The following is a 26,127-nucleotide window of genomic DNA, read 5'->3' on the forward strand; positions in this document are numbered from 1 at the left end:
AGAAGGAAGGAGAGAGCTTTTCAAGGGTATTTGGGAACAAATATTATCTCACCAAAAAAGAAAACAACCTCCATTTGATTTCTAAAGATTTTGAAATCCAACCTCTGTTCTTTAAAGGTTTATTTGAATGTTAAGGTTTGTGTTTTCTATAGACAGTATAGTATATGTACACATACACATGGGAGCATGCTGTCATCTCTGGGACTTTCCCAGAAATGTGGAAGATTTCCTTAAATCCCCAGTTGACCAAAAAACCCCTTCAGAGAGATTTCAAAAATAGTTCCAAACAGAAGGGGTTTCTATCAACAAACTCCAATTTTAAGACAAGTCAGCATGCTAAATGAAAGGAAAGGTGATCTCTCAAGGTTGCTTGTCTTGGTGCAATGAAACTCAATGTTCTTAAGTGGAAAAATTCAAAGACTAATTAACCTGCAAACAAAACACACCTACCTATGGAAAAAGATGACAGGCATCTTGGAATTACTCCACTAAATGGGCAAACGACAAAGGCCGACACAGACTCCTGAGTGTCTTCAAAGCCTTTTCAGCATGGGAGAAGCCAGTCCCCTGCTCTGGGTGGCCTCTGGGGGCTCAGACAGGCCCTTTGGACACCAGCGCTGATCCCCACAGGCAGCAGCAGTACTTCTGAGCGTGTGGGGACACGACACTGGTCTAAGAGGATGCAAAGCGTTTAACTGCCCGCTGTACCATTTACCCGAGGTTTCATTCTGGCCAAGTTTGAGCATCACTTTCTTATCTGTAGAAGGGACATACTACCTACCCAGGGAAGAGCTGTGAAATCAGACGTAATCCTTTACAAGCTCTAAAAGCAATGCATTTTCCTTCAGTGGAGATTCTGCACAGTCTCATATTATTTTATGGAACTTATTTTAACCCAAATCAATTTTAGCCCCACAAATCTTGACAAATTTCTGACCACAAATCTTAATTTTTGACAGTGTGAACTAGGAGAGTCTAGACTTGATGTTTTATTTGAAAAGAACTGAAACATTTGACTAACTGTAGGCCCATGCACCACAAGATAGAACAATCAGTCTGCTTGGGAAACAAGTCCTGTCTGGAGCGTCACCCTGCTCGGCCTCACTCCAAAGGCTGTGCCTTTTAACTCCTTTTCCGGACAGGTGGGAGAAGCCTGTCCAGTGAGGGAGCATGCACCTCGTGAAGCTGGGCTGTCCCAGTGATACAGAACTGTGGTTTCGCACACTGCATGCTTTTGTTTGTTCCTTTTCCTTTTTTTTTTTTAAACCATCACTTCTTAATCTCTTGTAGATAACTGACAAGTCAATCTGTGGGGGTGGTCCACTGCCCCCCGACTTCACCCCCTCCATATCTGCAGGCAGAATCAGTAAATACTCCTTTGAGTAGAGGAAAGTAAACATGTTTCTTCTGAAATACATTCATGGTCAAACACAATCAGAAGAGGCAAACATTTTCCATCCTAAGGCTGAAGCGGGACCCTGCTGTTACCTGAGTCCCAGGGGCTCAGGACAGTTACGTAGACCTGGGGAGACTTCTGACAGCACAGCCCCCCAAGGGTTTCAGCAGACTGCAGGCCTCTTCAGGGAGAGGCGCGTTCCCCAGGCATCCTGATAACCCAGGGGCTGGGGGCAGCAGCTCAGAGCACCAGGCCCAGCTTGGGGCTTCTCACCCACGTTTCCTCACCGGGGCCAGGGAAGGAGACTCATGTCTGCAGCAAGTGCCTCCTCCTTCTAATCTCAGAGGCCTTACAGGGATGTGGCTCATGAATCCTCTGCTTTTTTGTGAGCTCATGGTTAAAAAAAAAAAAAAATCCCTCACTCACGCTTGAATGCACACAAGGTGATCTGACAGATTTTTGTCAGAACGTGTCACTTTGAGTTGTGGCTGGGCAAGTCAGAAGAAAGGAGCCACTGCTAGCAGACCTCACACTTCTCACCTCTGCCTCAACATCCCGAGAGGCCACCCAGAGCCTGTCCCCATCACCTCTGTCCCCAGCCTTGCTCCTCCGTCCCCTGCTGCCCTTAGGCATCCGCCTTCTCTGAGTATCCCCCCCCTCCACCCCCCGTTTACGACTAAAAGATAACTTCTGTTTTCTTGCACCAGAAACTGAGTGAAAGCAAGGTCACTGGTTTTTGGAATATCAAAATGGATCCAATTTTTAAAACTTTGACCATAAGAAAAAAACGAAATCACTGAGGTCTATGGAAAACATGATTTATCTTTGTAAATTCTGGGGAAATAGAGGCAAAATCTTCAGCAGACTATAAGTTACAGCATTTTGGACCACAGAGCTAATTCTAAATTTCACAGCCTGGTGATGAACATTTAGCTTTCCTAAATAATGAATTAAATATGAAGATGAAAATCTATTAGAAAGAAGTCCAAATACCAGCTAATGTCCTACTTCTTTTAAAGAGCATTTGGCAAACCAGAAGCAGCATGGCCAGGAGCCAGAGCAGGATCTGGAAGGGTCCGCCCTGCGAGTCACCGAGGCCTCTCTGAAGCTTCTGCAGTTTTTCATTCATATTAAGGGGAAGATGATGATAGCTTTACTTCCTTCCTTAATTAACAGTCCCTCAATCTGGACAAAGAAGAAACTATGTGGGCCCAGTGCATCCCTCTGTTCTTGACATTTTTGAGGCAATGGCAGAGGCTCGCTGAGAGCAGCCAACAGTCCTGTTAAATTTCTAGAACTGGAGAGTTACTCCTGCCGGGAGCCTTCCTGTGCCTATTTAAGGGGCTCTGATGCACAAAGTCTCCCTATAATGGAGATTTAGAAACTACCCACCCTGTCAGTGCCCAAGACACACAGAAATGATCGCAGTCCTTCCTTAAGTGCACACGGCACTTAATGCACACAGTATCGCCAAGAATATCATCTCAGGTAATCCTCACAGCAGCCCTGGAAGGAAGCTTATGATCTTCATGTTACAAACAAGGAAACAGATTTCAGAGGCAAAATGACTGGCTTGGATGCTTCAGTCCTGGACTTGGGATCACATCTAGAACTCTAGTCTGTTAGAAATGCTCCCCTCTCATCTAACCTTCCCATCAGCTGTGCCCGGCAGGTACCGGTCCCATAGGGCCTCCCGGAAGTGTCCCAGGGAAGGGTATAAAACCTACCTGCTGACAAGCAAATAAGACGGGGCCAGTGGCTAACCCGAGCTTCAAGTCGGCCGAGGTCGGTTTGCCCATCTGGTCAGAACACGAGGTGAAGTCCAGGACGTCGTCTATCAGCTGGAGAGGAAGAAAGGGCTGTCACAGCCCCGCCGCACCAGTGTCCCCCCCCCCGCCCTGCCCGCTGGACCGCACCCTCCAGAACAGCAGACCAACCTGAAAAGCGATGCCCACGTTCTTCCCGTACTGATAGGCAATCTCATGCACCGCTGGGTCAGGGCATCCCAGGACAGAGACCTGGAACAGAGGATCCCGAGGTAAGCTGCTGGAGGGCAGAGGCAGGGTGGCGGGGACACTGGTCCCCACAGGGAGGGGATTCACACCTCCTCCTCCTTAGAAAAGGGCCGTGAGGCTGGGTGTGCTGCCAGGAGACCGCTCTCAGACCAGTCACAGACAGAGCACCTGTGTGTCTGACCTCTGGAATAAAGGACTTCAGTCTCAGACTGCTTTCTTAAATTTCAAGAAAACTGGCCTTTCCCGCCTCCTTTCACTAGACAGGCCATCTTTCCCACCACTTAGGGAAAAATGAGATAGGACTAGACCAGTTCTGCAATGCGGGAGACCTGGGTTCAATCCCTGGGTTGGGAAGATCCCCTGGAGGAGGGAAAGGCTACCCACTCCAGTATTCTGGCCTGGAGAATTCCATGGATAGTCCATGGGGTCGCAAAGAGAGCAACTTCCAAAAGAAAAAAAAAAGACCAGTTCTGCTAGTCAGCCTTTCTGACGTGCAAACCAAACAGACTACAGTATCTGAAATGCTGTCTTCCAGCGCCTGGCAAACCTGGCCCAACTGTTGGGATTATTTTTATTTTTTCTACTGACTCACCCTTATTTTAGGGGTAGAGATTTAATCTGATTTAATCGTACACAGGATGTGGCCCCATTTATAGTCCTTATAATCATTTTTGGTGATTTCACTTGATTCTGAAAAGCTGTTTTTTCTTGGTGTCTGTAACAGCCTCAAGCCTCATGCTTCAGACACAGGTATGGTTCTTCCATTACCTAAGGACAGTCCCTGATCCTACTGTTTCCATGTTTCTCTCATAAGAAGTCATGTAACTGTCTAAAAGCTTTTTCCCCTGTTCTGTGAGGGAACAGGACTTCTAAGTCTTCTGTAAAACTTCAAAAACCCGGCTGGCACTGGCCACTCCGCACTTTTCCCGCTGCTCTGCTAAGCACGCAGAGCAGGCCCGGCCACACTTCAGAGATGGGGGTGGGCTGGGGCGGGGGAGAACACTCCTCTAGGGGAGAGAGGGCCTGGACTGGCCCCGGGAGCCAGACAGAGCTCCTCTGGGGCTCCTGTCTGACCTCAGCCCTCACCTTTGTCGGCCTCGGGGGAGGCAGGGGACCCCGCTAGGCACAGGCAGGTGGGCACCACAGTGAGCCCGGGGGCTGGCTTCTGCCCCTCAGGTCCCACGTGACCTTCGCGATCCTGTCTGTCTGCGCGTCAGTTTCCTCCTCTGTGAACCCAAGGCTCACAAGCAGCTACAGCAGAGGCTGGAAGGAGTGCACGTGGTGCTACCCATGCCCCTGCACCGTGCGGGCGTCTAGCTGTGACGCCGAGTGTGTGCCGAGACCGTGACCAGCCCGCCGCCACTGCTGTGCCAACAGGAGCCGGGGGGTGTCCCGGCCTGCTGCAGCCAGAGCACATCAGCCCTGAGCAGGTTTTCAGGGACTGAGTGAAGCCCGCGCCCGGGTCACGTTTGGTTACATGTTCTCGATAAAAACGCACACGTGGTAAAAGGCCAGGCGGCCGCTTACTTGAGTGAATAATAAACTCAACTGCTCTCAGCAGCAAAGACCTTACCGCCGGCAGGCACTGGCCCACGGCGGGCCGCAGGGAGGGACCCGGGAGGCCCCGGGGAGACGGTGCGGAGATTCTGAAAGAAGTCAAGAGACGCATCAACCTGGCTGAGAGAATGAGTGAGCAGCCAGGCTCGGGCAGCCTGGGACATGCTGAGCCCAGAAAACAAAGACATCCCCTTTCTAGACAGAAATAACTCGGAAAGCAGTTCTGTAGAGGGTGATGCTATTTCCTATGCACAAAGCAGCACAGAAATACAGACTTCCTTCCTGAGAAGTCGAAGATCTTTAAAAACGCCATTCTATTTCTAAACTCAATGCGTTAAAATGTATAGAGTACATACAATAAGCACTGCGCATTACCTTAGATCTCACGACAGCCTATAAATATCTCTTCTGTGCTTGACGAGGGTAAAAGCTAACAAGCACTGAGCACTCTGTGCTGGGCGCTATCCTGAGGTTTCTCACGTTGCCAGTCACTGAGGAGGTCGGCGCTGAGACACAGCGGGGACCAGGCGTCACAGGACGAGGAGAAGGCGAAATCAGGACCGAACCCGGGCGGTCTGCCTCAGAGACAGGTCCCTATCACATGGATCCGCTGCCTTTAATGGGCCTCAAAGTCGAGGCTCAGAGAGGCCAGTCACGGCGCTCAGGAAGCAGAAAGCCCCGAGTCCGCCTCGCCGTCCCCCCCAAAGCCAGGCAGTAAAGGGACATTCCTGCTCAGATTTCCCCACTACAACGTGAAGAGCACCCCTCCCCACGGCACAGTCTGCTCCCCCTGCCCCGCGAGGACTGTCTGAACCAGGAAAATCAGAAGTGACACAACGCAGAACAGAAAGAGAGGAGGTACGTGGACATGCACGCTTCTTGTCTTCAGCCTCAGAGAGACGCCCTCCTTCTGATTCCTGGAGGAGGGTGGAGGGGAGAAGGTAGAAGAAAGCAGAGCTTAGCTAACCGTCCTGTTTGAAGCAGGTTCGCAGCCAGGCCATGGGGCGCACGAGTCAAGGGTGGGGGTAAGACCCACACCTCTCAGGAGACTCATCTACACCTTTCCTCAAAACCATCAGAAAGATCACACTGACAGGCGCACAGCCCTTGACATCTATCGAGCACCTCTGTCTTTAAAGGGTGTGTTTACATCACTATGAGAGTTAATATACGTACTGTGGTCTTACTTATTAAAAATAATGGAGATTATTGGGAAAAAAATTAAAAAAAATAAAAATAATGGAAATTATTGGAGCTCCACCATTATATTAAAAAAATACCAAAACAGGTGATCGTCAGAAATCAATGGAAAACACTGGGAGAAAACTTTTTCAACATAAAATCACAGATAAAGGGTTAATATTCTTCATATATAAAGAACTCTTTAAAACTGAGAAGGGAAAAAGACCAGCCACCCGTCAAGAAAATGGGCAAAAGACATGAATATACAATTCACAAAAATTAAAGAACTGAAAACAGACCTTCAGCATCTTAAAAGGAGTTCTACTTCACTGAGAAAAGAGAAATGTAAATTTGAACTCCATTGTAACACCATGTCTCATCTATCAGGCTGTCAAACACTCGAGTCTAAGGCTACATTTGGTTAGCGCGGCTATGGGAAAACAGGCAACCATGTTGACCGTGGGGCTCGGGCAGACAGCCCCGGGGAGGAGCACACAGCCGTTCATTCCCAGCCGACAGCCCTGGTTTGCCCGCCCCACACCCCCACTTGGAGCTGGATCTGGGCCAACAGGTCCTGGGACAGGCCGGCCACAGAGGCAGCCCAGGTCCCAGGCCACAGCCCAAGCACCGCAGCCCAGCACCACATCTGCGCCACACACACGCACCCCCGTGTGCATGGCGGCAGTCGTACAAAGCCCAGACACGGAAGCAACCCAAGTGCCCAGCAACAGACAACTGGTTTAAGAAGACGTGTATGTGTGTGTACATACACACACAATGGAATATTACTCAGTAACAAAAAGGAATAAAATACTGCTACTTGCAGCAATATGGATGGAACTTGAGAATACTATACTAAGTGAAGTAAGTCAGAGAAAGACAAATATGATATCATTTATATGTGAAATCTAAAAAATAGTAAGAATTATTGAATACAAACCAGAGAGTCACAGCAAAAAAACTTATGTTTACCATAGGGTGCAGGGATAAATTAGGAATATGGGATTAACAGACAGAAACTACTATAGGTGAAACAGATAAACAACAAGGGTTTACTATATAGCACAGAGAATTATATTCAATACCTTATAATAACCTATAGTGGAAATAATCTTATATCTATCTATTTATCTATATATCACTGAATCACTCTGCTATATGCCTAAAAATACAACTATATTTCAAATTAAGAAAAAAAAAGATTCTTGACAACTAAATGCACCATGAGATCCTAGACTAGATCCTGGGCCAGAAAACAACGTTCCTATTTGTTCTAACAATATCATGAAAACTATTAACATTTGAATAAGGACTATGTGTCGATTAGATAAGAATACCATGATAAAAAAAATAGACGTTCTACAGCTATGACCCACAAACCAAGGTTCTGGGGCGGCCCTCCGTAGCTTTGACAATAAGGCACCAGGAAGACAGTCCACTGATTCCAGGCCACATGCGGCGCTCGAGAGGACAGAAATTCAGGGGAAAAAAACACGAGAAAATGAATGAATACATGAATCTGCAGGGTTATCATACCCAGCTCTGGGTTCAGATCTCCGCTCAGTACTGTCTGACTGAAAAACGCTGGATGGGCCACCAGAGCCCTCTGGTCTCATTCCCGGGAGCTTTTCCGGAGAACAAGGCAGTGTTCACTGGTAAACCACACAAAGTGTTTTCGTGACTATGTACAGAAACAAACAGCCAATCACCTCTTAATGTTACTTCTGTTTTAACATCAATCAGTGTCCCAAAGCAACCCTGAACAGCCCTCTCTTAGATTTAATACCATTTTTCATTAAACAGTCCTCAGGACAATGAATTGTAAGCTGAGAGGTTTCCCTCAAATTCCCATGACATCCTGAATTCCATCAGTTCTTCTCTAATGATTCTGATGTTTAAATTCTCGCCCCTTCTTTTTGGTGTCTCTAATTTGCTTTGCATGTGTTCAGAGGCCACGTGTCTGCATTTTAAATACCAAAATCACATAAAAATAGCAGTTTTGAATAAATAACACCTCTGGAACATCTCTCCCCATAGCCACTTATATATAGAAACTTTTATTCAGGGAGCTCACACTAGCATTCTGCTTTATTATTCTAACAGCTCTGGAGCTCAGGAATAAATCACAAGAAAAGTGGGCAGTTCAGGGCTGATGTCAGCCTGCCTCCTAGTGGACAGCCTGAGACATTTGAGACATTTCATTTTTAATGAGGGTCGAGCCCTGTTAACATGCAGGTCCACTTGTACTTCCTACCTGTGGGGGACGAGGTCCTCTTTATGAACAAATACACGTGCGACCCTGTCTTTGGCTTCCTAAGCAGAGGACAGTGAATGCAGCCTCTCCCCGATGACATGGCTCGCTGAGTGCATGAGCTCCCGTTCAGGCTCCGGGGCAGCCTGCTCTGCCGCCCTGTGGAATGTCCACTCTGTGGACAATGACCCGCAGTGTTTCAGATCCAACTGCCCTACTAACGGCTGTGCTCCTCTCTGCAGCCTCAGGCCTGTGAAGATTTCACTGTCACCTAACACACTAGCTGGGCTCCAGCTTCATGGAGACGTTGGCCATCAAGGGTATGATGAGCAATGAAACATCAATGTTCTTAAGATTAATTAAGATTGAAGGCCACCATTTTAAATCTTTTTTTGTTTTTTTTAATTTAGCATTCTCCGGCCTATTCTATTTTTATCTCTCTTTTTTTAGAAAACCACACTCACAATTTCTGGGAAATTAAGAAAAAAAATGCTCTTTCAATAAAAAGACAAAAATGGCTGAGATTGTGGCCATCATGTTCTGCATAATTCACATTCCTTTGGGTTTCAATTGGGTCTTTTTAGGAAGAAATGTTGTCCTCATTCTTTTTTGGCTCAATTACAACACATTTCTTGACACTTTTCCAAACAGAGACATTACTGGCAAGGGGCTTTTTCACCTGAGAGGCCTGAGAAAAAGCTCTCCTCAACTGTAATTATGTTAAGAGTGTATCATGGCAGCAACTGACACTTGCCCCTTAGGAGTCTCCCTTTCTTGTTTTAATCACAGGGACTCTTACTTGGCCCAGTTTTCATCCTGTGTATCTGCTAGGCTGAAAGACGGTCAGATGAATAATTCTAGGCAGGGAACTGTCTCTCATTCATGGGCTAGCACTGAATGATTAAAGACAATATTGATTTTTAAAAAAGGAAACTATGTGAAGAGTGGAGGGAAGGCCACAGAGAAAGCAAGGGGTACAGAAGTTATGGCTCACGCTCAGCTTATACTTGGAAGCAGAAGGGCTTTTTATATTCCATATAACTGGGAGGGATTTACTACTCATAGAAGAGGACACAGAACACTGGTACAATCTATTAGTTGGATATTTCTGCCCAGGTCAATATTTAAGAACACAGCATAGCACTTTTACACGTTTTACATGTAAATCGTACAAAACTGTGTGGTAACCATGAGGGAGACCATTTATGATTAGTTGTTCAAAATGCCGCACCCATTTGGAAGTTAGATTTGGGGAATATATAAGAAAGCTTGTTTTGATTTGACTCCTAGGAGGAAAGTTGATGCCTAAACAGCAAAAATGAAAATCATAGCAGAAGTTCTCTCTGCTGTCTGGGGATGCAATTCTCTTCTCAATTACTCTTGGGATTTTGGTCACTATTTTAAGATTCTCCAGTGCAACTTTTTCTATGAGAATTAGCTCCCAAGAAAGAGTTAGGAGACCTTTTTTTTTTAACTTGAAAAGAAACAGAACGTACATACTGCTTTACAACTGTTGGCGATCAGACTTGCAGTCTTCTTGAAAGTCTTTTCAAGGTAGTGTGCAAATCTTTCATTTTCATTTTCTTTTGACCCGAGCTGAAGAAATTCACCTACAAAGAAGAAAAGGGGTCAGGTGAGGGTTTTGGAAATTTTTTTGGCAGGGGCGGGGTGGGGGGGTTGTTGCTGGTAAAATACTAAGAATGAATAAAGAAGAAAAGTCAGAATTAACCTACCACGCACCAAATCTTCAATCACTTGGGTTAAAATAGATATAACAGTTGTATTTCCAATTCGTGCCAGAGCTATTGAAGCTGCAGAAAGAATTAAGTCGCCAGCAAGGACAGCCTAGAAAAGAAGAAAAACCCTTACAGAAAAGTGTCTGAGCACTGGAGCCAAAGTTTCTCAGGAGAGAAGTCCGGGATGGGAGGAGGGAGGGTTCATCCTGGGTCTCTGCTTTTCCTCTTCCTCAGTGGGATTATTTTACACATTTGGGACCCTGTTTGGAATCTCTGGGCTCTCAGAGATAACCCAGTCTGTCTCCTCAGTTGAGAGCTGAAGAAATGAACGCCTGGAGATGGGAAGTGCCTGACCCCCTGGTTTCATCCTTGGCTGCAGCAAAATGCATCCCACTGCCTTCATTTAGCTCTGGGTCATTCGTTCTCCCCTCAAATCATGTGGCTGCGCCTCTGCACTTACTGTTTCTTCTCCTCAAAAAGCCCCTCCCCTCCACCTGGCGACTCCCCTGCAGGCTTAGCTCAGGCGGTACCTGCAGGAGGTCCACTGAGACCCCTCAGTCTGACCTGTGAGCACAGCGCCCCTTGGGTACTGCTGTCTTCCCACTTTTTTCCTATTTGCCAAACCCCTAAGGGCACAGACTGTGAATCACCCAGCTAGTACCTGGCACACACCATGGCCTCACGCACACTGTGCTCAATGAAAATTAAGCCATGGAAGCTTGGGTCTAAGTTCCAAGCTCTTAGTACACTATTACACTGCCTCTCATTCCAGAACAAAATATTTTTTTCACTGAACATGCATCAAAATTTTTTCAATTTTCTTTAGATGATGAGTTAAACGTTTGCACTGTATTTGCAACTAATTATAAATCATATGATTGAATTATATGCTATAATCAAGTATACTAATTTGCATACTTAAAGATATGCATAATTGTTAAAGAGTAGTTACCAATGATAAGAGTTCATGGAAATTTTAATCCCTAGAATATGCAACATAACTACATTTTAAGGCTTTATTCCACACAGCATGTGGGACCTAAGTTCCTCAACTAGGGATTGAACCCATGCGCCCTGTAGTGGAAGCTTGGAGTCTTGACTGCTGGACCACCAGAGAAGTCCCAAGCTTTTATTGTCTATTAGTTCTCCAGCATTTAAAAACTAGTGATGTTCAGTTTGTTTACCAACTAAACATCACTTTATACAACATGTACGGTACGAGGTATCCTGACATAACTGTAAATACACACTGATGAAGTCACTGTACACATCGTGACTTGCAGGCACACACATCCACCTCCGGCCTACTGCACGAGACGCTGAAGGCTCAGGACCTCCGAGCTTCTGCCTCTCCCCTCTCTCGGCCCCGGGGATCCCCGAGGCCAGAAGGGAAGTGAAGCTGCCAGGCTGAGGATGGCTGGGATGAGGGGTGAAAGGAAAGCAGGGCTCATGCGGAGGTACTGTGTGAAGGGATCTTTGCTGGTCACACAGCAGGCTTGTCTGGGGGTCAGACAAGGGGAGGAGACTCTCAGGTGGCCCCGGGCAGGGCGGGCCAGCCTCGCAGCTGCAAGAGGCAGTGAGGCCCCCAAGAGTAGAGGCACTCACGAGAGGGGCCAGTCAGGAGCCAATGGCGACCTGTTCACTTCAGCCTCCACTGCCCAAAGCGTTCAAGTAGTAACGGCTTCAGAGCAGGCCCTGAAAACGGACACAGCAAACTGCAAGCCATGTCAGAGGACACAAAACCTTTTCCTCTAAAACTGGTGATAAGAGGCTTACAACTGAAACTGCAGGACTGGATTATACAGCAGAATTGTGTATACTAAAGCAAAACCAGCATGTAAACATGGTAACTAAGGTATTACTTCTTCTCTGAATACGGTTAGCAAACAGGTGGGAGCCAGGTACTACAGACATGTGAGGGACGGGAAGGAATGGAGAGGGAATACGTGTGTGTGCGCGCGCGCTCACCTTTGTGTATTTATACTTTTTTTTTGTTTTATTTACTTGCCCTGACACTCTCACATGTGGTGGTTGAGTAATTCAGGTGAATCTGAGTAATCTGAGCCCTAGAGTAAAAGGTGTGATTCCTTATATGCAACACTTTTTGGATAACTACAAACATGCTTCCCTTAACCAAATTCTATGTACAACTGTGATTAAACAGAAATAGTAAGTTTATCTTTCTATGGTGTTATCTACAATCAAACATCTGTATATAGATGAAAACTATATACAAGGAACTATTTTGAAAGCTAGAACACCACATTTGATGAAATATATTTTCAACATTTGAGACAAATCTGAAAAATACATGCAATCCAAAGAGTGTGGCATTTAACATGAAAGATGAAAAAACCCAAAAAGTCACACGTACCTTCTTTTCACCCCAGATCTTATTAACGGTGTGTTTTCCTCTCCGGGAACTTGCATCATCAATGACATCATCATGGACCAGACTGGCAGTGTGGATCATTTCTGCAATTAAGGCAATGGCACGCTGGCTTGCTTGCACATTTCTAGTTAACAGAAAGCAATGCTTTTTAACAGAGACGCCGCCTATAACCTTCTCAGCAATCATCTTGTGAAAAGTGGACATTGGATCTAGGATAAAGAGTTTTATTTCTCTAAGAGAAATTGTATAAAAACTTTGGCTTCCCTACACAGCCAATTCTATCATTTGGAGAACATTTAAAAACACAGGAGATACTGTGAATCAAGATTATGCTTTCGGGACACCACATTAAGAAGTAGAATTTGTATAATGAACAACAAAAGAAGGATAAACAGCTTGTAAGTCTGGGCACTGGACTGAAAATAAATGTCCTGTAACAGTGGTCTTGGCCAGTTGATCAAGTTTACAATTAGATTACAACTAAATTTCAGGAGTTGATGGGGAAGATAGGTGAAAAGCAATCTAGAAAATTGTGTGTTAAAGAACCACCAATCACTGTTCAAGCCTTTTAATACCGTCTTGCACGTTTAGTATGGAGAAGGAAATGGCAACCTACTCCAGTATTCTTGCCTGGAGAATCCCAAGGACAGAGGAGCCTGGCAGGCTACACAGTCCATGCGGTTCCAAGAGTCGGACACGAGTTAGTGACTAAACCACCACCACGACCACATGTTTAGTAAGAAGACCTCCATAACCAAGATAGCTGGAATTCATAATTCCACTTGGCCACTGACATTGGTTATCAATATGAATTGGTAATTCATTCATACTGGAGTATGAGTTCCAATTCATGTCTAACTTGTGCATTAGAAATTTAAACTTTCATTTTCCATATTTAACACAAAATACAGGAAAAGCACTCCAAGAAGATAAATGGATGAGTTCTACAGCTAAAAGGGGGCTTCAATTTCTTTTTATTCATGATTATTATCACCATCAATCTTCTAGGGAAATTTTAAAAAACTGAATTTTGAGAAAATCAAACTGGGAAAATAACCAACTGAATTTTCTGAACCTAAAAACAGAAGCCTGGATCAAACACATGCTAACCAAATGTTTCCCTTATTCCTCTAGCTTACTTTTCAAATATCACGTTCTCTCAGGAGAAAAGTGAAGGGGATCCTGAAATGTGATGTTTTCTTTAAAAATCTAACCTGAACGTCTACAAAAGCCAGTGCTCCTTCTAATGCCTCAGTTCTAGCAGAAAGCCATGAAAAATGATGTACAGCTACAGTACAGATGCTGGAATTTAACTACTAAATCAGCCTGAAGACTATCTTCCCATTTTGCTTTAAATATAATTTTAAAATATAGTGCTTTGCCAGCAACTCTTACCTAAGATTTTTACAACTCAACCTCAGAACCTTCCAACTGCTTTTAGCTTGGAAATAAACTGTAAACTGCCACTTATTATTTATTAATGTCACAATTATACCTGCTCCAAATACTTCTGGATCACAGCCTCCTTTGCAGTAGGGAGGGACAAATGATCTGGTAAGACCACTTTAGTGACTGAGAAAATGGAGCTTCCGAGGGCTTCTAGGAGCTTGCTCCAAACCTCTCAGTGAGACACTCACAGACCCTACAGGAAGAAGCTTGGACCTTAAATATTTTCCAGGTACATTTACTGGGTCTTATCTTTTTTTGAGTTGAATGCACAAGAAAAGATGCAGACTTTTACAGCCATTTTAAAAATAGACTATTTCTTTTTTTTAGAATATTTTCTCAATGAATTTCAGTCTGATGAAACGTATACTTGCTATTGGTTAACAGCAGACTCACCTTCAAACAACTGGGAAGATGTCATCTAGCCTTTCTCTGGCATTTCTAGGTCGGGCACCATTTCCATTATCACAGCAGCAGGCAAGGGCCCTGCTGAGAAACTGCAGTAAAGTGGCAGTGCTCAGTGAGACACTGGGGTGGTTTTTTTTTTTTTTTTTTTTTGTAATTTTAAGATATTAAAATACAAAGATTTCTTGAAATAATTTTGAAATTTGAAAGACTCAGTATGTATGTAAAAATGCCATTTTGTATGCCTAAATTGATGAAACCAGGATTCTTGCTTAGAACATTCTTTGGCATCATGACACAGCCCCTACATAGGATAGCATCACATTTTCGACGCTTCCTCATTTTATCTGATGTACTTTTTCCTGCACACTTAGGCTTTCACGTGTGTGAGATTCTGTCTGGAAGATGCTGCTACTGCATACCCAAGCACAGCACAGTGGTCTGGAAGCCAAATTTACAGATTCTGGAAACAACTCACACTGCGTGAAGACGAAATCTTCCAAGTATTGAACCGAATCATGCCTTCAAAAAAACGGGCACCGTTTCTACTTCCTGCTGTGAAAGAGCAGCCACACTTTCCCAGCTCCTGGGAGAGGAGCCAGGAAAAGCCAGCCAGGCGAGACGGCGGGAGAAAGGAGGCTCCGAACCTCAGAGAGCAGAGGTTCCTGTCCCCTGCGCGTCACACCTGCAAGAGTGAGCGATGAGGCAGCCAGCCCCTCACCACCGTCGGGGTTTCCCCCTCATCAGATTCACAACAACACTGTGAGAATGAAGAATTAGAGGCACAGACGGAATAACACAATGACCTCCCCACACGCCCTTCACCGGCTGACATTTGACTTGAGGTAAGACCTCCTCCTCCCATTCATGCTGATGTGCAATGCTGTCTTTAAATGACAAGCAAACCCGAGAGTGAGAAAGGTGGCTCCAAAAAGAAAATCAGACCTTGTCAATGGATTACCCTGACTTGCAACAAGGGAAGGAGGCAGATAAATTTAAATAGTAAATGTGGTTGTCACTTTAACAGGGTCAGAGGCATATCCATTCCTAAAACTACAGGGATTGTAAGACCAGAGAGTTCTCAGGTGGGTTACAGGAGGCTCTACTTCCAAATATTTCATTATGTTCTTCTGTTTCTCTCTTCTGACAATTCTAAAGAGAAGCGTTTCACTTTGTTTGTTAGCACTAGCTTCAGTTCAGTTCAGTCGCTCAGTCGTTTCCGACTCTGCGACCCCATGAATCGCAGCACGCCAGGCCTCCCTGTCCATCACAAACTCCCAGAGTTTACTCAAACTCATGCCCATTGAGTCGGTGATGCCATCCAGCCATCTCATCCTCTGTCGTCCCCTTCTCCTCCTGCCTCCAAATCCCTCCCAGCATCAGGGTCTTTTCCAATGAGTCAGCTCTTCACATCAGGTGGCCAAAGTACTGGAGTTTCAGCTTCAGCATCAGTCTTTCCAATGAACATCCAGGACTGATCTCCTTTAGGATGGACTGGTTGGATCTCCTTGCAGTCCAAGGGACTCTCAAGAGTCTTCTCCAACACCACAGTTCAAAAGCATCAATTTTTTGGCGCTCAGCTTTCTTCACAGTCCAACTCTCACATCCATACATGACCACTGGAAAAACCACAACCTTGACCAGACGGACCTTTGTTGGCAAAGTAATGATACTGCTTTTTATTTAATATGCTCTCTAGGTTGGTCATAACTTTCCTTCCAAGAAGTAAGCGTCTTTTAATTTCATGGCTGCAGTCACCATCCACAGTGATTTTGGAGCCCCAAAATGAAGTCTGACACTGTTTCCACTGTCTCCCCATCTATTTCCCATGAGGTGATGGGACCAGATGCCAGGATCTTAGTTTTCTGAATGTTATGCTTTAAGCCAACTTTTTCACTCTCCTCTTTCACTTTCATCAAGAGGCTTTTTAGTTTCTCTTCACTCTCTGCCATAAGGGTGGTATCATCTGCATATCTGAGGTTATTAACATTTCTCCCGGCAATCTTGATTCCAGTTTGTGCTTCTTCCAGCCCAGCATTTCTCATGATGTACTCTGCATAGAAGTTAAATAAGCAGGGTGACAATACACAGCCTTGACATACTCCTTTTCCTATTGGGAACCAGTCTGTTGTTCCATGTCCAGCTCTAACTGTTGCTTCCTGACCTGCATACAGTTTTCTCAAGAGGCAGTATTCTGGTGCCTCTTGAGAGGCAGTACCAGGCAGTGGTCTGCTATTCTAGTATTCCTTAAATCTCACCTCTTGCCTATCTTGTCAAAAACCAATATTCTTGAAAATGCAGACTGAAAGTTCCTCCGATTCAGCTATTGGAATCTCTCATGACAGGGCTCAGGAACTGGGATTCTGAAGTGGCAGGCCCACTGAGTCTGACGCACAAAGTCAGGGAAATGCTGATCTGTGAGTGGGGGGCATTCACTTGCCTTACCGCAAGCCCCAAAAGGAAGCGGTTCCTAAGGAGGAGTTTGACAGAAGCGTGGTCTCTGCTGCCCCCCTGTGGCCAAGATTCGAAACTGCAGGCATGAGAAGTCTGCCTGAAAGGTGACCTGCACTTGGCGGCTCAGTTCCAGCAAGGTCTCGGGCCAGCTTCTCTCCAAGGCTCTTCACAGCTTGCGGGCAGGCCGTGTCCCCTGCTCTGAAGGGCGCAGTCACAGGAGGGTGACCTCTTCTCTGACACTCCACGTTATCTCGAGTTTTCAAGGATAGGAATGGACACGATCAGTTTGGTACTGAAGAAATTCTCTATTTAAAAGGCAAACGAAGTCTCTGTCTCTAAAATTCTTCAGGATGTGAACTGTTACCTGATGGAAGTATATATAGCCAGGTTTTCAGTACACTGAACAATATATCCACAGAGATGCACTTTAGATTCTATCTTATCTGCCACTGAGCCGGGTGGCGGGCTGCTACGAGTGTGGGCCCCTCAACGACCGACACCATGGAAGGGGTTCTGCTTTCCTGCTGGGGTGCATCCCGAAGAGGCGCCTCCAGAGGTAGCGAGAAGCCCGCCGGGCACACGGCCCGCATGGACACGACACGACGCGAACAACGGCGTTTGTACTAGCTTCCTGTGGCTCTGTGACAGGTCACCACAAAGGTGCTGGTTTATATTGACAAAAATTCTCCCACCGTTCTGGAGACCACAAGTCCAAAAACTTGCCCTGAACTGAAACCAAGGTGTTGGCAAGGCTGGGCTCCCTGCAGGGGCTCAAGGGCAGGGTCCTCTCCTCACTCCCAGTTCTGCTGGCTGCTGGGGACCTTTGCTTGTGGCCACAAGCTGGAAGGCGCCCCCTTCAAGCCCCTCCATTTCATCTTCACATGCCCTTCTGTGTGAGCGGTCTCCTCCGCCCCCTCTTTAGGGATACCAGTGACTGCATTTAGGGCCCATCAGAAAATCCAGGATGACGCCTCCACTTCACAATCCTTTGCTGAAAGCACGCCTGCAAAGACCATTTTCTTGCCACAAAATGCAACACATAGGTCCCAAGGCTTAGGACGTGGATGCCTTTCGGGGAGCAATTTTTCAGCTGAATAGTTTCTTGCTTTCCCCAGCCTCTTCTGTTGATGCTCAAATGTTTCCTTTTCAGTGATCTCATACCTAAAATGACTTGATTTTACTGCTTCTGTCTAAAAGCTTGTTTTTCTACATTATTGATACAACCTTGAAGTGTCTCCCCTTCTGCAGTGGCATGTTGTTGAACTTGGGGTGAGGGGGCCACGGAAGGGTTCCTCCCCGTCTCTCACTCACCGCATCTCTCCCTCTTCCCCAGTTTGCTGTGTCCTGGCCTTGGCCTCTGGCCTCTGCAACCTGCTGTTCCGCTCTACTCTTCACTGGCACGCTGGGGACGCCACTGCCATGAACGTCAGTGGTGCCCCCCACATCTCAGGGACAGCAGAGACGCCTGCGAGCTCCGACTCGCTCTGCGGGTCACCCTCCTCTGAAAACTCAAACAAGCGCACCAGACTAGTGTGAAAACTATCTTTCTCTGAAGGGAGTGGTGGTTTTAATCTTGACCCTACAGTCATGAATCCATTAACAGTTCTAAAATCAGGAGAAAAGAACTGACATCCCAGAGCAGCAGCTCTTGAATATTTCAGATCAACCTCCAGATAAAAACAGATGCCTGCAAAGCTGCCTTGTAAACGATGCAGGGCTCATGCTCTTGGCAGTTTTCTTGCCTCTGAAGCACTGCATTCAGAGTCCTGAGACGTGTGGAGAGGGACCCCCATGGTGACATCTAAGACCTGTAGCCTGTCCACGATGGCTTCCTCCACAGGACCCATGATGACATTGAATGATGCAGTACTTGGGTTTTGCAAACTGGACCCAGCTGATGAAAGTGCAGAAGGTGATTCCTTCAGTGATGGACTCAGCCTCCCCTGGGGGCCAGGAGCCAGAAGAGTGAGTCCTACAGTCGTCCTGATTTCAGGGATGTTCCTTTAGGTTGGAGCTTGACCTCACCCATGAAATGGACAAACCTCTGTTTACTAAAGCCTTCTCTACATCAGTAGGCATCCTCTGTTACAGACTTTACTTGTCAGTCAGTTCAGCCGCTCAGTTGTGTCCGACTCTTTGCGACCCCATGAATCGCAGCATGCCAGGCCTCCCTGTCCATCACCAACTCCTAGAGTTTACTCAAACTCATGTGCATTGAATCGGTGATGCCATCCAACCACCTCATTCTCTGTCGTCCGCTTCTCCTCCTGCCCCCCAATCCCTCCCAGCATCAGGGTCTTTTCCAATGAGTCAACTCTTCGCATCAGGTGGCCAAAGTACTGGAGTTTCAGCTTCAGCATTAGTCCTTCCAATGAACACCCAGGACTGATCTCCTTTAGGATGGACTGGTTGGATCTCCTTGCAGTCCAAGGGACTCTCAAGAGTCTTCTCCAACAACACAGTTCAAAAGCATCAATTTTTCGGCACTCAGCTTTCTTCACAGTCCAACTCTCACATCCATACATGATCACTGGAAAAACCATAGCCTTGACCAGACGGACCTTTGTTGACAAAGTAATGTCTCTGTTTTTTAATATGCTATCTAGGTTGGTCATAACCTTCCTTCCAAGGACTAAGCGTCTCTTAATTTCATGGCTGCAATCACCATCTGCAGTGATTTTGGAGCCCAAAAAATTAAAGTCTGACACCGTTTCCACTGCCTCCCCATCCATTTCCCATGAAGTGATGGGACCAGATGCCATGATCTTAGTTTTCTGAATGTTATGCTTTAAGCCAACTTTTTCACTCTCCTCTTTCACTTTCATCAAGAGGCTTTTTAGTTCCTCTTCACTTTCTGCCACAAGGGTGGTGTCATCTGCATATCTGAGGTTACTGATATTTACTTGTAGATCCATGTTAATAATGAGTATGGACACATCAAAAGTGTTATCTCCTGGCTTAAAGACAAAAATATTTCCTGGGGCACCAAACTTCCTAACCCACAAACAGCCACAGCAGTAGCTGGCTCAATGATTCAAAACACACACATTCTAGACCAGGAATGGGTCTAGAATCTTTAGCGGCCTGACCCTAGGAATCATTCAAGTGAGCTGGTGCTGTTATGACTATTTTGTTACAGCTTTCCTACAGTAAGCTTTTGTAATTTCCTTTGCTGTCATGAGAATCACAAAAGTTACTTCCACTGAATTTAAGACTTTTTTCAGGAGAAGGAAATGGCAACCCACTCCAGTATTCTTGCCTGGAAAAGTCCCTGGACAGAGGAGCCTGGCAGGCTGCAGTCCATGAGGTTACATGACTGAGCCTGTGTGCACGAGGGTGGAGGGAGATGGGTTGGTAGCAATAAAGTGGTAGAACTAAAAAAAGACTTTTCTCACCTTTGAAAACTTGACCTGTTAACTAATGTGAAGACTGCGTTATTGAACAAAAACAAAAACAAAACCAAAACCGCAGCATAGATCTGTTCTATCTAATCAATGTCTGGTTTGCAAAGCGCACCACAGGATTCAGTGGCACCTGACTGCCTGTACAGTCGCGATCCACAGATCCGTGCCCTGAGTAACTGGAGGCGGCCTGTTATCTCAGTCACTGGTACTGGCATCCACTCTCCAGGGCTGGAAGGCTTCCAAGGGAAACAGGCGATGTCAACACCAATGGTAAGAACAGGTACCTTTAAATTTAAGGAGGTCAGGTTTGGCTTGTTGGAGAGGAGACACTAATTGTGCTATAGTCAGTAAGCAGAGCATTTCACAGAAATCTTATTTCTCACAGAGCCTGTTTTTCAACTGGATTCTCTCTTCAAGTGAGCTCTGACTCACAGGTAGCTAGTTGGGTTTTGCTGAACCCTTTGGAGGGCGCGGTGCTCCAGGAAGCAGACTCTCAGGTTCAGAGCACAGGCTGTCTCCTCTGGCCCCCCGGGACGAACGCGTGAGGTGGGGGAGGGATTTCTGCGAGGCAGGCCTGTCTGAAGCTGCTGCCATTTCACCATGTGTCCCGGTGCTAGCATGGTCCTTCGTCAACCAGTCCCCGGAAGTGGACGGGCTCAGGTGAGAGGACTCTAGGCTGCTGGGACAGCCCTTGAGGAGCCTGAGAAGCAAAGGCTTTCCAGCGGTGTGGGCAGAAGGTCCTTCATTTAAGGCAGGCTCTGGGCACATGGCTTGGAGTCCACCACGGCTCTGTGTTCTGGACTCAAGTCTCCTTATCTGCACCTGGCCAGGTGCTGCGGTTGCCAGGATACACAGAAGAAAACAAAAGATTAAGTCTTAAGCTTCTGGGGCCACACCACCCTTTGACAATATAAGCCATGTATACTTTCCCTTAGAAAAGGTTTATATTTAGAAAAAGCAGAGGAACCAGAGATCAAATTGCCAACATCTGTTGGATCACAGAAAAAGCAAGAAAATTCCAGAAAAACATCTATATTCTGCTTTATTGACTATGCCAAAGCCTTTGACTGTGTGGATCACAACAAACTGTGGAAAATTCTTCAAGAGATGGGAATACCAGACCACCTGACCTGCCTCCTGAGAAATCTGTATGCAGGTCAAGAAGCAACAGTTAGAACCGGATTTGGAACAGCAGATTGGTTCCATACTGGGAAAGGAGTATGTCAAGGAGTACATCACCCTGTTTAACTTATGTGCCAAATATATCATGTGAAATGCCGGAGTGGTTGAAGCACAAGCTGGAATCAAGATTGGAGGGAGAAATATCAATAACTTCAGATATGCAGATGACACCACCCTTATGGCAGAAAGTGAAGAACTAAAGAAGCTCTTGATGAAAATGAAAGAAGACAGTGAAAAAGCTGGCTTGAAACTCAACATTCAAAAAACGAATATCATGGCATCCGACCCTGTCACTTCATGGCAATAGATAGGGAAACAGTGGAAAGAGTGACAGACTTTATTTTCTTGGGCTCCAAAATCACTGCAGATGGTGACTGCAGCTACAAAATTAAAAGATGCTGCTCCTATGGCCAACCTAGACAGCATATTAAAAAGTAGAGACATTACTTTGCCAACAAAGGTCCGTCCAGTCAAAGCTATGGTTTTTCCAGTAGTCATGTATGGATGTGAGAGTTGGACCGTAAAGAAAGCTGAGCACCGAAGAATTGATGCTTTTGAAGTGTGGTGTTGGAGAAGACTCTTTAGAGTTCCTTGGACTGCAAGGAGATCCAACCAGTCCATCCTAAAGGAAATCAGTTCTGAATATTCTTTGGAAGGACTGACCTGAAGCTCCAATACTGTGGTCACCTGATGTGAAGAACTGATTCCTTGGAAAAGACCCTGATGCTGGGAAAGACTGAAGGCAGGAGGAGAAGCGGACGACAGAGGATGAGATGGTTGGATGGCATCACCGACTTAATGGACATGGGTTTGAGCAGGCTCCGGGAGTGGTGGATGGACACGGAGGCCTGGCGTGCTGCAGTCCATGAGGTTTCAAAGAGTTGGATGTGACTGAGCAACTGAATGATAACTTTCCCCAGAAAAATGCAAATGTACAAATTTTGCATGTGATTTCCAGGGGCTCACAGACCCCCTCCCCACAACTTCCATGGACCTCAGGTTAAGAATTCTCAACAATCTAGTAGTGAATGTATAATGGACAAGTGAAAAAGCTTAATGAAGGAAAAACATAAAGCAATAGAAGGTCATTTCCCCCCCTATTTCTTAAGGTTTCTATTTTGTTTTCTAAAGTCCCCTCCAGGATTACCCTTAACTTATTTAATACACAGAAGTAGGCTGAAGATGTCTGACAAGCCTTAGAGGAGCCATTCAACTTCAACTGTCAAATGATGAAGCAATTCTGCTGACACTGATAAGGAGGTAGTTCAAGAGGTGAATAGGTTCTGAGGCCTCCGCTGCAAAGAGGCGTGTGGGGCCCCGCCTAGGATCTTCAGCCACCTTTGCTCACGTTGTTCTAATAAACCTCTTACAGCAAAACCACAGATGGCCCTGGCTCTCCAGAAGCTCTCCCGCTGCTCCCAACCTGCTCCTGCTTTAAGTGGGAAGACACCCGGTCCATTAAATGCCTGATCCACAGGAGTCCTTAGGAAGTGAGTATTCCCAAGAAGTTGGGACTTGGAGAGTAACGTGCTAGGCGACTGTGCCAGCAGAATGCACACCAGTCACGACACACATCTCAATGCTGGATACAGCTCTGTGCTGAGTCTTCAGTCAGCCCTGCCCCCACCACAGGGAGAATGAAGCTGGAGACAGGATATCCCCAGGGAAGGCAGAACGGAACTTAACTTTTTAAACCAGCAATGCCTTTTCTGTATCCCATTTATTCCTGCAAACCAACAATTTCTACAGTTTCAATGACATAAACTGAAGGCTCTGACAATGGGGATAACAGCTGACAGGATTTAAAGCAAGCAACGCAGAACGCTTTCCTTCCCATGTCATCTCTGAGGGTGATGAGCTGTATCAGAAGTTAATCTGAGGAATTAAAGATATAAACATTATCTCTAGACCAGAGGTTCTCAACCAGGGATGATTCTGCTCCTCAAGGGACACCTGGCATTGTCTGGAGACATTTTTCAGTTGTCATCGACTGGGGAAGGGGTACCACTGGTATCTAATGGATGGAGGCCAGGTACAGCTGCCAAATGCCCTACAAGACCCAGAACAGTCCCCATAGCAAAGGACTGCTGCTGCTGCTGCTAAGTCGCTTCAGTTGTGTCCGACTCTGCGCTGGCCCCAAATGTCAGCAGGGGCAAGGCTGAGGAACCCAGTTCCAGACCTCATGAGAGGCATTTCAAGTATGGTGCAGAGGGAGCATTTCTGCTGCTCTGCCTTCTGGGTGAAGTGGTCCTGATGATGGGAAAACAGCCGCCCCCAGAGGTCCCGCTGCTTGTTCAGGCTCACCTGTGAGCACTTAGAAAGTCTCAGGGCAAATGGGAGGCACCCCTGGGCAGAGTCCTGTCCTGGAGCTGGAGTGGCACAGCGTGTGCTAAGAAGCAACACCTGACACCCACTCTTACAACGTCCTTAAATTTGGTGCTGGCAAAGCTTTGCTGCTGTTGTTCAGTTGTCAAGTCTTGAACGACTCTTCGTGACCCTATGGACTGCATCACGCCAGGCATCCCTGTCCCTCACCATCTCCCAGAGTTTGCCCAAGTTCATACCCATTGAACTCTGGGTGATAACATCCAACCACTCACCGTCCGTCATCCTCTTCTGCCTTTGGTCTTTCCCAGCATGGCAAACCTTAGGCCCTCCCTAAGGTCTACATCTTTTCTTGAGCTAACTACAGATAAAAGGGAGCAGAATGCAAACATTCAACACCAGGAAAACGTGCCAGCACATTATGGTCCACTGGAGTGTCCATCAGTAGATTGCATGATGTAAAAATAAACACAGTGAAGACACTCCAGTTATCAAAGAGTTTTAAGAATAATGGCAATAGGTAAGTCCTCTGTCATTTCAAGGTTTCCTTTAATATTAAAACATGGCAGTTGTTTTAATAGTTGAAAATTTTACATATATTTGCAACACAGAAATTGGAAGACCAAAAACCAAAATGTCTTCTTTTAAGAAAAATTTTCTTTGGCATGTTTCTGAAGGCCACAGGAAGTCAGGTTCTGCAGGGGGTGTGGTGGCCAGAATCTGGGCCTAACTCATGACTTTATAACCATTAACCTTCGGAATAAGGGCCCCGTGTGTACCACAGTTACAAGTATGCATACATGCTGGCATTCTTTACTTCTGCATGAGAAAACTCAATGTAGCTTTGAAAATTCTTTCTAAAATGTTTATTTGCTGCTGAAGTTGTTCTTCCATGGATATTAAAAAGTGTGGAAAAGGAAGATGCCCAGACTAGACTCCAGGGTGACCTTGGGAACACAAAGCTGGAAATTACCCACCACAAAGCGAGTTCGCAGACACAAGGTACTAGTTAAACAAGAAAATAAATGGTAACCTTGGGAAGAAAGGTTTGCCGAACAGAGAACAGAGGAGAGAAAATAAATAACCCACCGGGAGTTATTATGATGAATGTTACAGGCTCGGGCCATTAGCACCACGATAATTGGTCGAAAGGCTTTTCCTTTTCCATCAAAGTAGTATTCAGACATTTCCTTGAGTTCTGCTGTAGAGATGAAGAGTTCCTGAAACAAAGTTTCTCTGCGTCAACAGGGCGGCATAACTACACAAAACGTCAGTGGAATTTCTTTCACACAGCTTTGATTTTAGCTCATTCATTTCAACGGGGAAATCCAACACTTGGTGGGAAGAGGTGCCAACACTGTGTGGCCACAAAGCTGGCTCCCGCGGCTAGGCCGCAAGCAGCGTCTGGCCACCCCCCGCCAGGGGCTGGGGTGCTGGGGGGCCTGCTGCTGGCGGAGACCCTGAGTGACAGTGGCGGAGGGGGAACGCCAGATGGCTGGAGACAGCTGGAGCGGGAAAGAAACAGGGCTGCTTGCAGCCTGGAGGACAGAGGCAGGAGGACAAAGAGGCGGAGTGTAGGAGCCAGTGAAGCAGAAGGTCAGGGGGTGGCAGACGAGATGAGAAGAGACAAGGGCAGCATCAGAGTCTGGTTCAGGCATTTCTCAGCTGCACAAGCCAAAGGTTCACAGGGAAAGTGTACAACGAAAGCTACACATGACTGCAAGGAGCTTACGATGGCATTGCTGCTGCTGCTGCTAAGTTGCTTCAGTCGTGTCCGACGCTGTCCAACCCCATAGATGGCATCCCACCGGGCTCCCCTGTCCCTGGGATTCTCCAGGCAAGAACACTGGAGTGGGTTGCCATTTCCTTCTCCAGTGCATGAAAGTGAAAAGTGAGAGTGAAGTCGCTCCGTTGTGTCCGACTCTTAGCGACCGCATGGACTGCAACCCACCAGGCTCCTCCGTCCATGGGATTTTTCCAGGCAAGAGTACTGGAGTGGGGTGCCATTGCCTTCTCCTACGATGGCATTAGGGAAGCAAAATTTTTTAAAATATGAAATAATCAGTGAATGATATGGTGGCAACTTGAATAATGGCCGTATGTTAAATGCATTAAGGTTCAAAGAATGGAGCGATCAGTGTGGATGAGAAAAACCGAGCACTTCATGGAGGAGACAAGCTATGCCTGGGAACAGAGGCTAAGGAGGACTTTGCTTCCTGGAGAGGAGGGAGAGCTGTCCTGGGGGTGGGCACGTGGGTCTCCTGTCTCTGTCCCTCAGGGACGTGCTGGGAAGAATCAGAGCTTGTGTCCCAGGAGCAACAAACGGGCCCGGCAGCCCCTCACGGGGCTCAAGCGCACTCCCTCCCCGGGGCCAAGGGCAAT

The 26,127-nt window shown here is 46.4% G+C and overlaps 1 protein-coding gene across 2 annotated transcripts in view; it reads right to left on the bottom strand.

Moving 5' to 3' along the window:
* PDSS1 (decaprenyl diphosphate synthase subunit 1) overlaps positions 1–26,127 on the bottom strand; it is a 40,335-nt gene that overhangs the window by 6,021 nt on the left and 8,187 nt on the right. For both annotated transcript variants that reach the window (XM_065921027.1, XM_065921026.1), the window contains exons 4-9: positions 24,835–24,965; positions 12,512–12,653; positions 10,135–10,246; positions 9,902–10,011; positions 3,334–3,414; positions 3,124–3,237 (exon numbers count right to left, since the gene is read on the bottom strand). In XM_065921027.1, coding sequence (XP_065777099.1) covers positions 3,124–3,237; positions 3,334–3,414; positions 9,902–10,011; positions 10,135–10,246; positions 12,512–12,653; positions 24,835–24,965 — 690 coding nt within the window. The remainder of the gene's footprint in view (positions 1–3,123; positions 3,238–3,333; positions 3,415–9,901; positions 10,012–10,134; positions 10,247–12,511; positions 12,654–24,834; positions 24,966–26,127) is intronic.

This window comes from Muntiacus reevesi, chromosome 2, assembly GCF_963930625.1.
Source record: "Muntiacus reevesi chromosome 2, mMunRee1.1, whole genome shotgun sequence".
NCBI lineage: Eukaryota > Metazoa > Chordata > Mammalia > Artiodactyla > Cervidae > Muntiacus > Muntiacus reevesi.